Raw genomic sequence first — 12,500 nt, 5'->3', positions numbered from 1 at the left:
ACTGTGCCGCCTCGGAGAACAGCACCAACTGCCCAGGAAGTTTCGACGAGTTCTACAAGCAGCGACGCCGATGGATCGCCTCCACCCTGGCCAACCTGATGCTGATCCTGAGGGAGTGGCGGCAGCTGACCCTGCTGAACGACCGGGTGCCTCACATCTTCATCGTGTACCAGGCCCTACTGCTCTTCTCCAGCCTCATTGGGCCCAGCACCATCATGCTGGTCGTTTCGGGTGGGTGCTGGTCGTTTCGGGGTGGGGTGCCTGACTGACCATTGGTTGATTGCCTTATGATTGTATTGTATTGCATGTTTCGGGGTGGGGTACCTGATTGACTATTCATTGGTTGATTGCCTTATGATTGTATTGTATTGCATGTTTCGGGGTGGGGTACCTGATTGACCATTCATTGGTTGATTGCCTTATGATGGTATTATATTGTATAGCTCTTTTTACTCTTTTTTATACTCTTGTTATCACAACAGATTTCTCTGTGTGAAATTCGGGCTGCTCTTCACATGAAGAGCGCATCGCTACACTGAGAGCGCCACCCATTTTTGTGTGTGTGTGTATTTTTTCCTGCCTTCAGTGGGTTTTTTTATTTGTTTTCCTGTAGTAGTGGATTTTTCTGCAGAATTTTGCCAGGGACAACCCTTTTGTTGCCGTGGGTTCTTTTACGTGCGCTAAGTGCATACTGCACTGGGGACCTCGGTTTATCGTCTCATCTGAATGACCAGCGTCCTGACCACCACTCAAGGTCTAGTGGACGGGGTGGGGGGTGGAGGATACTAGCGACTGTGCCGGGATTCGAACCAGTGCGCTCAGATTCTCTCGCTTCCTGGGCGGACGCGTTGCCTCTAGGCCATCACTCCAGTCCACATTGTTTGCCTGATGATTGAATGATTGGTGTTTTCAGGCGGGCTGTCGTACGCCTGGGTGATGAACCCTATAGCGACAGTGGTGGTCCAGCTGCTGGCCTGTATTGCCTTCTCTGTCGTCTGCGTCTACACCTCGCAAAAGACACAGCTCACGGTGAGTGTGTGTGTGTGTGTGTGTGTGTGTGTGTGTGTGTCTATGTGTCTGTATGTGTGTGTGTTTGTGTGTACGTGTGTGTGTCTGTGTGTCTGTGTGCGTGTGTGTTTGTGTGTACGCGCGCGCGTGTGTGTGTGTGTATATCTATGTCTGTGTTTCACTGTCTGTGTGTGTGTGGGGAGGGGGGCGGGGGGGGGGGGGGGCGTAGGGGTCTGTTTATGTGTGTGTGTGTGTATTTCTGTGTCTGTGTCGATGTCGATGTCAATGACCATATGTCTATGTCTGTGTCAATGACTACATCTATGTCCATGTCCATGGCTGTGTCCAGGTGGCCAAGCTGTACACGTTTCTCTACGCCGTGGTGATGACGGCGGTGGTGGTAGGCACGGCCGTGCAGATAGTGGACGACATCAACCAGCCCACCGCCGGACAGGGCCCCTCATCGCCCCCCACCAACCGCACCGTCGTCAGCACCACGTTGCCCCCCGACCTGCGTAAGTCATGGTGGTGGTGGTGGTGGTGGTGGTGAGGCACTGATTGGGAGCGCAGAATACAAAATTAATCACTTCTACTGTCTGAAAAAAAAGAAAGAAAAAAAGTGATGTAAAACACGTAAACAATGCACGAGAATAACAGTTGTATGGCGCATATGGAACGTTACAATCAATGTCTCTCTCTCTCTCTCTCTCTCTCTCTCTCTCTCTCTCTCTCTCAAAGAATGAAGATATTTTTTGGAGTGTTTAATCTAAATCAGGAAACTTCACTGCAGTCACTTGCAGAATATACTGCCGAAGCGAATAACATGCGACGAAAAAAACAATAATATAGTATCTGGTGTTGTTCATTGTGAAAATTGAAATCTGTATTGTCATTCTCATATGGAAAATATTTATGTTATACATTTATGTTGTTGTTTTTTTCTCTCTACATCACATTACTTTGAATGGATGGTCGAACTGCACTTAGTTGCACATAATGATTGATTTCGTTTTGTATTTGGTTTTCATCAATATTATTATTATTGATGCATGTTGTTATTTGTATTATGAACCCCCATGTCATTAGGGCTGTAAAGCTATTGACATTAAAGTGTTCAGTGTTCTCTCTCTCTCTCTCTCTCTCTCTCTCTCTCTCTCTCTTTCTCTCTCTCTCTCTATATATATATAAAATTCACACACACACACACACACACACACACACACACACACACACACACACACACACACACACACACACCGTTGTTTTTTTTCGGAAGCAGCATGTAAATTGTCCAGTAAAAAGGAGAGAAAAAGCAAAACAACGAAAAAGAACTGCGGACACTGCGGAGATCGGTTTGGAGAAAGAAAAACAACAACACCTACACATCTATTAAGCAACATGTAAAATGTTTAGTGACAACAAACCAGACATTACTGCTCAAGAACATTGGCTACTGTGCATTTACGAAGCGGATCGAAAACAAAAGGTATAGAAACAACAACCACCCAACCGCCACACCACCACCACCACCACTACTGTCCACACACATTAGCCATTATGCGTTTATGAAGCAGAATGTAAAAAAAAAAAATATATATAGAAACGACAAGAACCAGACACCATCACTACTGTACACACACATCAGCTGATGTGCATTTTTTTTACACATCTTCAACTGCATGAAACGTACAACATAACATAAACAAGAGAGGCAAGGCCTTCAAGACTCACTTGTGATACACTAAAAAGAAAAAATCTAATCGTTAAAATGTGTTCTGTATTTGTTATTATAAAGCTTCGCGTTTAAAAAGGAAAAAAAAAAAAATCCTAACCAGATTCGAACCCCGCGTGTTCGGGTGAAAAGAAACTGCCTTATCCATTACACTATCGTGGCTCCTTAACTGACGTTCTAAAATTTTACATTTGAACATACTTTTTTAAAGGGCGATAAATCATTTGCGGTATTCGCAGTGAGAACGCTGTTTAAATCATATAATTCTGGTGTATCTTGGGCATTCAAAAAATCTTTAAGGGCAATAAAAAATTCTTTTTAATGGCTATCGCCGCAAGCACACTGCAACATTTAGCCATTTTCACTAGATCTAGATAGATGTACAAGTTTAGTTACACTCGCCGGGAATGTAGTACGAGATTCAATTTCTCTTTTATGTTCATTCTAGTTTTAAAGTTGATATGAAAATTGAGTATTTTGTTAAACTAATAACATGTAGAGCCAAGTACAAGTACTTCTAAACGTCGTAAGAAGTGAAAAGGACTTCATTTTGAGAAAAGTCAAGACTGGAATATTTTTCGTTTCATCGTGATCAGTTCAAGGGTATTAACTCGCATGGTTTACAATTTTTAACTGTGAATTCCGACTGATTCTGTGGATATTTTTATGGCAGTTTGGGGCATAATCCAGTAAGTGATGAGGCGTTCACAAATCTTTCTCTGAATAAATATTTAACGGTCTCCTTCTCCAACTTTCCATCACATGTTATCGTGTATTGTCCATTGAATATAGGATTGAACGGGCAGGTCAACAACTTGAAACAAAATGGCGTCGTTCGCGTTCGCAAAAAATATGAGCACGCGCTTTGAATGTGTATAAATATGTGTACGCAACTGGTTTTTGCCCATGACCTTCAGGGCTCAGCCAACAGATCTGTAAAGTCCACTTGTCGTATTGATTTTAGTATTTTTCGAAAAAGACCACTTGGGCGAATGAACATAGCGAAAGCCCTGTACACTGAGAGTAAAACACACAAGCTTTTTATGTATTGAGTATAATTTCAAAATGTAATGTTTAAGATGAGAAAGATCAGTTTAAAGCAAATTAAGTCCCCAAGCATTAATTACAGAGTAATTTCCCTTTTTTACTATCTGCACCAAAACGTTTGCAAAATAAATAAAACTTCCATGCTTGGCAAAAGAAGGTCCTGTTTAAAAAAAAAAAATAATAATAATGACTGCTCTTCTTGTTGTGTCAGAATATCAGATCAAAGTGCCAAGTTTAGAGAATACAGAAAATATAAATATAACAGTAAATGCAGTTTGCATATAATTAGGCTTCATTTATTATTTTTTGGTGCCCATCCCAGAGGTGCAATATTGTTTTAAACAAGATGATTGGAAAGAACTGAATTTTTCCTATTTTTATGCCTAATTTGGTGTCAACTGACAAAGTATTTGCAGAGAAAATGTCAATGTTAAAGTTTACCACGGACACACAGACACACACAACACACACACACACACACACACAGACAACCAAACACCGGGTTAAAACATAGACTCACTTTGTTTACACAAGTGAGTCAAAAAGCAAAATCAGAGCTACATATCAGGCGAACAACATCAGTCAAAATTATCATTTTGGGGATGGTGGTTGTTAAAAGATGGTATTAAACATCCACGCGTTATATGTACAATTTGACACCATATGTGGACCACCACCACCACCACCACTCCTTGCCGCCCCACAGACATCAGCGTGGACCTGCCCGTGTCGATGACCACGCTGTACTTTGCGGGCCTGGTGGGCATCTTCTTCATCGCCGGCCTGCTGCATCCCCGGGAGTTTGTGTGCCTGGTGTACGGCGTGTGGTACCTGCCCTGCCTGCCCTCCGCCTACCTCGTCCTCACACTCTACAGCGTCTGCAACATCACCGACGACAGCTGGGGTGAGATGACGATGATGATGATGGTGGTGGTGGTGATGGTGATGATGGTGGTGGTGATGACGATGATGGTGATGATAATGATGATAATGGTGATGATGATGGTGGTGATAACGATGATGATAGCGATGGTGGTCATGGTGGTGGTGATGATGATGTTGATGATGATGGTGGTGGTGGTGGTGGTGATGATGGTGGTGGTGGTGGTGGTGGTGGTGACGATTATGATAATGGTGATGATGATGGTGGTGATGATGATGTTGATGATGCTGATGGTGGTGGTGGTGGTGATGATGATAGTTAATATGATGGTGACGATGATGATGATGATGATGGTGGTGATGATGACGACGATGATGATGATGGTGGTGATGACGATGATGGAGGTGATGGTGGTGGTGACGATGATGATGATGGTGATGATGATGGTGGTGATGATGACGACGATGATGATGATGGTGGTGATGACGATGATGGAGATGGTGGTGATAACGATGATGATGATGGTGGCGATGATGGTGGTGATGATGACGATGATGGTGATGGTGATGATGATAATGGTGATGATAATAATGGTGATGATGATGGTGGTGATGATGATGGTGATGGTGATGATGATAATGGTGATGATGATGGTGGTGATGATAATAATGGTGATGATGATGGTGGTGAAGACGATGACTGGGCCCCAACTTCATATGCCAGGCCCAAAACACAGTGGATGAATATGAAATCACTGCCCTGATGGCAGTGAAAAGTCATCCTTAACCTTCCACAACAACAACAAATAGTACCACTACTGCTACTACTACTATAACCACTACAAAGAAAAAGAAGAATGTTTACTGATATGGCTTTTACCCCTTGTCTCAGAACGAATCTTTTAGACAGAAGAGGAAAAGGAAACTTTGTTCATACTGTTTAATGTTGAACAGGCGTATTACAATATAACCCCGACTGTTTGTTCAAACACATTCCACTGGTATTGTTAATGCTCCTGTTTTTGGTTGCTGTTGCAGTCGATCGTGTGCATATAGATTTATCACAAGAGTGCGCTTCATACACGTCTGCATGCTGTGCTGAATGTCCATTGCCGCATTGCGTTGTTCTCAAATGGCCTAGAGGTAACGCGTCCGCTTTGGAAGCGAGAGAATCTGAGCGCGCTGGTTCGAATCATTACTCAGCCGTCGATATTTTCTCCCCCTCCACTAGACCTTGAGTGGCGGTCTGGACGCTAGTCATTCGGATGAGACGATAAACCGATGTCCCGTGTGCAGCATGCACTTAGCGCACGTAAAAGAACCCACGGCAACAAAAGGGTTGTTCCTGGCAAAATTCTGTAGAAAAATCCACTTCAATAGGAAAAATAAATAAAACTGCACGCAGGAAAAAAATACAAAAGAAAATGGGTGGCGCGGTAGTGTAGCGACGCGCTCTCCCTGGGGAGTGCAGCCCGAATTTCACACAGAGAAATCTGTTGCGATAAAAAGAAATACAAAATACAAAAATACAAATACAAAATATGTTTCCACCAACACAGGCACACGAGAAGAAGCCACAGCCAGTTCAGCCATGAAGAAGGTGTCTTGGCAAGAACGATGGCGGAAACTGTTCTATGAGGTTTTCTTGTGAGTCATTCGAGGCTTTTTGTTTGTTTGTTTGTTTGGGGGGAGCGGGGGGAAGGGCAGCTGGGGCGTGTAGGTGTGGGGGGGGGAGGAGGGGGAGGGCGCGAGGTGACTCGAATATTTGATACACGGCATTGTGTACGCATGTCATTGTTTTATATGAATATTTTTAACATTGTTCTATTCTTTGGTCTCTCTCTCTCTCTCTCTCTCTCTCTCTCTCTCTCTCTCTCACTCTCTCTCTCTCTCTCTCTCTCTCTCTATATATATATATATATATATATGTGTGTGTGTGTGTGTGTGTGTGTGCATATATATATATATATATATATATATATATATATATATATATTCGTCAGCCTCCTTCAGTCTCGAGAGACAATGGCTGCACCAGAAATGTAGTCACTGCCGGGCATTACACTTCCTGCTGTGGCTGTGTAGACCGATGCTGGAGTGGCAATCTCTGCTGCATGTGGGACAGGTATGGGTAGATGCTGCTTGGTTTACAGAATTTGATTTGTATGTGCCTCTGTTTCTCCTCAGCGAGTCAATGCTGCTTCTCTCTGCTTATTTCACCCCTCTCTGAATGGCAGATTTCCAGGGTCCACGTGAGTCCGCAAGGCTTTCCCAGGACAGCACATCAATACCTGTACTTTTCAGGTCCCGCTTGCAAACGTCTTTGAATCTTAGTCTCGGGCGGCCTTGGGGCCTGGATCCCTCTGATAGTTCGCCGGACAGCAGATCTTTAGGGATGCGGCCTTACTCCATTCGGCGAACATGACCGAGGCAGCGAAGACGGTGTTGATTCAGAAGGACGAAAACAGATGGCAAGTCCGCACGCTCAAGCACTTCAGTGTTTGGGATCTTGTCCTGCCATCTGATTCCAAGAATGCGTCTGAGGCATCGGAGATGAAAACTGTTTCGTCTGTTCTCTTCGGCGGAATGTGTGGTCCATGTTTCATTCGAGTAGAGTAGGTGCTTAGAACAACAGCATCTTGGTGTTCACCATCAAGTGTTTGTTTGACCACACCCACTTGTGAAGTTTGGACACGGACAGTTCTTGAGCTGATCTCTGGCTCGAGGGAAAGATTCGAAGTTATTGTCGACCCCAGATACTGACACCGGTCAACTGAGCTCAGCTCGTGGCTCCTGACGTGGATTGTTGGAGGAGAGTTAGTGCCCTGTCCCATCACTTCCGTTTCTTCAGGCTGATGGTGAGGCCAAATTCGTTGCATGCGTGCACAGGGCGGTCTGTGAGTGCTTCCGCTGTGTGTGTCACCAGTGCAGCGTCATAGGCGAAGAGAGCCTCTCTGATGGTGACACGCCTGACTTTGGTCTTGGCTCTGAGTCTGGCCAGGTTGAAGAGCTTTCCGTCAGATCTTGTGTGTAGGTCAACTCCGTCTTCGTTGTTTGCGAACGCATATGACAGAAGCACGGAGAAAAATATGGCAAAAAGTGTTGGGGCGAGCACGCAACCCTGCTTGACACCACTGCTTATTTGGAACGAGTCAGACACTGCTCCATTGTAGCACACTGTGTTGTACATGTCCCTTTGGTCTCTCTCTCTCTCTCTCTCTCTCTCTCTCTCTCTCTCTCTCTCTCTCTCTCTCTCTGTGTGTGTGTGTGTGTGTGTGTGTGTATATATATATATATATGTGTGTGTGTGTGTGTGTGTATATATATATATATATATGTGTGTGTGTGTGTGTGTGTGTGTGTGTGTGTATACGTCTCTTATAATCTTCTCAGTGTCTTTTCAAAGCGAGAAGTAGTACTTTATAGTTACTTGCTGTCAAAATGTTCTCTAATAATGATGACATTTAAGAAGAAGGAGAAAGAAGAAAGACGACAAAGAAGAAGAGTTATCATAATATCATCATCAGCAAAAACAACAAAAACAACAACAACAACAATAATAATAATAATAATAATAGCATCATCAAGAACAACAGTAATAACAATCATCATCAACAACAACAACAACAATAACATCAACAACAACAACATCACGATCATCATCATCATCATCAAGCAACAACAACAACATCACGATCATCATCATCATCATCAACAACAACAAAAAAACAACATCACGATCATCATCATCAGCAGCAGCAGCAACAACAACAACAACATCACGATCATCATCAACAACAACAACAACAACATCACGATCATCATCAACAACAACAACAACAACATGATGTTCTTCATCATGATAATGATCTTTCATTTACCGCTACTCAGCTGCTGTGATGGGGGCCCGGAGGCAGCCCGAGGCAACCCAGCAGCAGAGCCCCCTGTGCCTGTTCGCCATCCATCCGTCAGCCTGTCCATGGCCGATGAGCCTGGTCCCCAGTCCTACATGAGTCCCCAGTCCTACATGGGTCCCCACTCCATGGGTCCCCACTCCATGGGTCCGCATTCCATGGGTCCTGTGGCCTCCCTGGGTCCTGAGGTGGAGGGAGCTTCGGCCATGATCTGTAAGTGGATGTTTCGTTAATGTTCTTTTCTTTTTTGTTTATTTGTTTGTTGGTTTGGTTTGTGGAGGAAGGCAACGATTTTTTTTTTCACGAGGGTAGTTGAGGAAACACTTCATTTGTTAACATCCAGCCATCAAGAGCTTTGTGTGTGTGTGTGTGTGTGTGTGTGTGTGTGTGTGTGTGATTACTTTTTTTATTATCGGCTGCATTTATACTGGTGTTGACTCACCTATCTTCCCCTCTCTCATTCCCACATATTCCTGCTGGTTTTAGCATTGTCATCGTCATCACCGCTGTGTTTGTATTATGTTCTGGAGTCAGTGTCTTTGTCCTTTGACCCACATAGTTTGCTCCAACCCCTCTTCTTCTCTCTCTGTCTGTTTATCGATTACTGTAGTCGATTACGACAGCCATTGCTGTATCGGTTATCTTTCTGTTTGTCTGTCCGTTGACATTCAGACAGCGAGGCAGCGCACGAGCTGAACGATGAAATACCTGTTGAGATTGAACCAGTACCTGTTGGGGAATGGCTACCCAAGGAGATGAGAGTGAGTCGGAAACTCTGTCTGTCTGTCTGTCTGTCTGTCTGTCTGTCTGTCTGTCTCTCTCTCTCTCTCTCTCTCTCTCTCTCTCTCTCTCTCTCTCTCTCATGAAAAGAAAGGGCTACATTTGGATGGTCAATCTCGACATTGTAATTATAAGATGTGTTCGTATTGATATGATGGGTTTTGATGTTGATGCATAAATAATTATTTCATGATTCATATGTACTTTAATATGTGTTTGTATTGATATGATGTGTGTCAATGTTACATGCGTAAGTATTTATTACATGGTTTATCTGTACTTTGTTTTCTGTGTACTGTCCAAATCTTGGAGACAAACGACTGAAAAAAGGCACATTACCCCCCCTGTCACATGTACTTTGAGCTAATGACAAAGTGCCAAAGTGTCCCAAATCTCTTGTTAGTTTATGTTGTTTCAATTCTGTGTTTTCCTTTCTGTTCCATTTCATCTGTTTTGCGCCATTTCGTTCTGATTAGCACCTACTACGTCACCAGAGGTTTTCAACTAATGACTAAACATTTCAGTGTTTAGTGTTCTCTCTCTCTCTCTCTCTCTCTCTCTCTCTCTCTCTCTCTCTCTCTCTCTCTCTCTCTCTCTCTCTCTCTCTCTGTCTTTCTCTCTGTCTCTCTATATGTCTCTGTCCCATTGTCTCTGTCTCTCTTCCTGTGTCTCTGTCTCTGATTTGCCCGAACGTACTGACGCCTCATTGAGGAAAACAGAAATTGGAATGAAATATTTCTTTCTCTCATTCGTTCTCTATCTCTGATCTGTTTGCATTCCTCCGTGTGATCACATTAAATGAACATATCATGTGATTTTGATTTCATTGTGTAACAACAGATGTTTGTTTCGCCGAAGTTCATATCCACGCTGATAATTATAATATTCTTCTTGTCATAATTTCTCTTCTTGTGACAACTCAAGTGTCTGTTAAGGTTACTGGTAAAAGGTCCCACTGTCTAAAATGGGCCATCTGGACAGTGAACTCATTCACTGTGTCCGAGGCTCGATGTAAGAAGGCGGGGACCAGTCCTCTTTTTCCGCCGTTTAACTCACTCAGTACGGCCAGTCCTCTCTTCTCCTCTACACAGACCCCTCGGATGTCCAGTGGGTGTCTGAATGACCCAACCTTTAGCTTCCGTCGTCAGAATTGTGGTATTCTTTGTCAACATTCACCTCTTCAGTATAAGAGCCTTCCACTTGCAATATTTTGATGATGGTAATTGGGGTGAAACGCTGTTAACGTCGTCTTTCGCCGTTCGTATGGAGAGAGTTAAACCTTCACCTTGCCCAAGACGGATACCCATTCACACCCGCAGTGCCTGTGACAAATAGAATGACGAGCACGGTCCCTGGTTTCAGAGCGAGTACCTGCACCTGTTCGAGAAGCATGGGTTCGACAACACTCTGTTCATCACCAGCATGACGGAAAAGGACCTAAGACGCATCGGAGTGACATTGCAAGGTCATCTACACTATCTCACGGATCAGATCAAGCTCATCCCAGCTTTTGAGATCGAATACAAAGTGCCCGTGAGTTGATTTGTGTGGATTGTGATGTGTTGTGTTGTTTTGTGGTGAAGCGGATTGAATACAAAGTGCATGTGAGATGAGCTGTGTGGAGTGTGCTGTGTTGTGTTGTTTTGTGGTGAAGCGGACAGATCTCTGAACGATGCAAGGAAAGTGGTATTTAGGAATGTTACATCGTTACTGTCACTGTCATTCTTCACACACTTGTGTAAACAATGTGATTCTGTGTAACAAACCGGTGTTCGGTTGTGTGTGTCTGTGTCTGTGTGTGTATGTCTGTCTGTCTGTGTGTCCGTGGTAAACTTTAATTAACATTGTCATTTTCTCTGGAAATACTTTGTCTGCCTGTACCGAATTTGGATTGAATACAGTAGGAAATAATCTTCAGTCATGCCAATAATTGGTGGAAAGTCTTCCGGATTAAGCTGTATTTCCGAATCATGAACGGTTTATTTCGTTGAGGATCCGGTTCCAGAAAATCTCGTTTTTCATGTTCGCAATTAAAAGAAATACAATTTTTGGACAGAACACATACAACTACATCGACCTGTTTACTGTATATGAATATTTCAAAGTGGATACTGAATTAACTAGAATGAACATAAAAGATTAATCAAATAGACCGTTTTGTAGTTTCTGTAAGCCTATCGAACACGGATATCTGAAGATCCGGAAAAAAACTGCTACATGTGGCGGTGTGCCTGAGGCGATGGCAACGTCTCCTTTACCGCGGACTAAAGAACTTCTTAAATAATCGAAATACACCAAAATAGTATGATTCAATCGGCGTTGTCACTTCCAATACCGTAATCGATTTATCATGCTAAAAATATGTTTAAATACTTTTTTTTAAACTGCCATGGCAAGCTGTAGTACTGAGAGCAAATATACTATCTTTCGACCCGAAGATGCTTGGTTCGAATCTACAATTATGCCCTTCTCCGAACTTTATAGTATCAAACATAAACACATTTCAACGCTTTTTTTTTACGGATATGTATCACAAGTAAGTCTTGAAGCCATGCCTCTCTTGTCCTTTCTTTAATTTCTGTTTAATGCTCGCAGTGACGTGACTGCACTGAGAAGGAAAAGCACCTTGAGCTGCTTCTGCCGTTCATGCTGCTGCTGCCTCTGCTGTTGAGTGAATTGCTACGCTCAGCCGATATACCATTACTGCCACTGCTACTGCTGCTACTTACTGCCTGCTGCTTTTACTGCTACAACTTCCGTCTGCCGATACCACGAGCAGTACACTTATTGGCAATACTACTGCTGCTTGTATTGGCACTTCCTGAAAACACTAAAGCTAAAACAAGTGTTCGCATGTTTACCAGACTTCCATTAAAAGGAAATGCACACTGGCTTACTGGCTTACCCACAACACCATTGTTTCACCAGACGAACGCTGATGAATGGTTGGATGAGATCGGCCTGCCCATGTACAAGAGGAACTTCAAGGAGAACAAAATCCAGCAGCCCAAACAAATGGAGACCCTCAAATCGCTGGGTCGGAAAGGGATCATCAACGAGCTGAAGATCAAGAAAGAAGGTAAACATACGAGGGAAGGAGACTGAGGACTAGCGTAGGACTGTCACAAAATGTGTGT

The 12,500-nt window shown here is 43.5% G+C and overlaps 1 protein-coding gene across 2 annotated transcripts in view; it reads left to right on the top strand.

Annotated features, from left to right (window-relative positions):
- Positions 1-12,500, top strand: part of LOC143287463 (uncharacterized) — a 46,830-nt gene that overhangs the window by 25,510 nt on the left and 8,820 nt on the right. For both annotated transcript variants that reach the window (XM_076595466.1, XM_076595465.1), the window contains exons 14-22: positions 1-231; positions 914-1,029; positions 1,358-1,523; positions 4,494-4,691; positions 6,229-6,316; positions 8,561-8,796; positions 9,256-9,344; positions 10,726-10,896; positions 12,292-12,442. The exon at positions 1-231 is cut by the window's left edge and continues 25 nt beyond it. In XM_076595466.1, the coding sequence (XP_076451581.1) occupies positions 1-231; positions 914-1,029; positions 1,358-1,523; positions 4,494-4,691; positions 6,229-6,316; positions 8,561-8,796; positions 9,256-9,344; positions 10,726-10,896; positions 12,292-12,442 (1,446 nt within the window). The remainder of the gene's footprint in view (positions 232-913; positions 1,030-1,357; positions 1,524-4,493; positions 4,692-6,228; positions 6,317-8,560; positions 8,797-9,255; positions 9,345-10,725; positions 10,897-12,291; positions 12,443-12,500) is intronic.

The sequence above is a fragment of the Babylonia areolata genome, chromosome 11, assembly GCF_041734735.1.
Source record: "Babylonia areolata isolate BAREFJ2019XMU chromosome 11, ASM4173473v1, whole genome shotgun sequence".
NCBI classification, from domain to species: Eukaryota; Metazoa; Mollusca; class Gastropoda; order Neogastropoda; family Buccinidae; genus Babylonia; species Babylonia areolata.
This window is presented reverse-complemented; position numbering and strand designations above follow the sequence as displayed.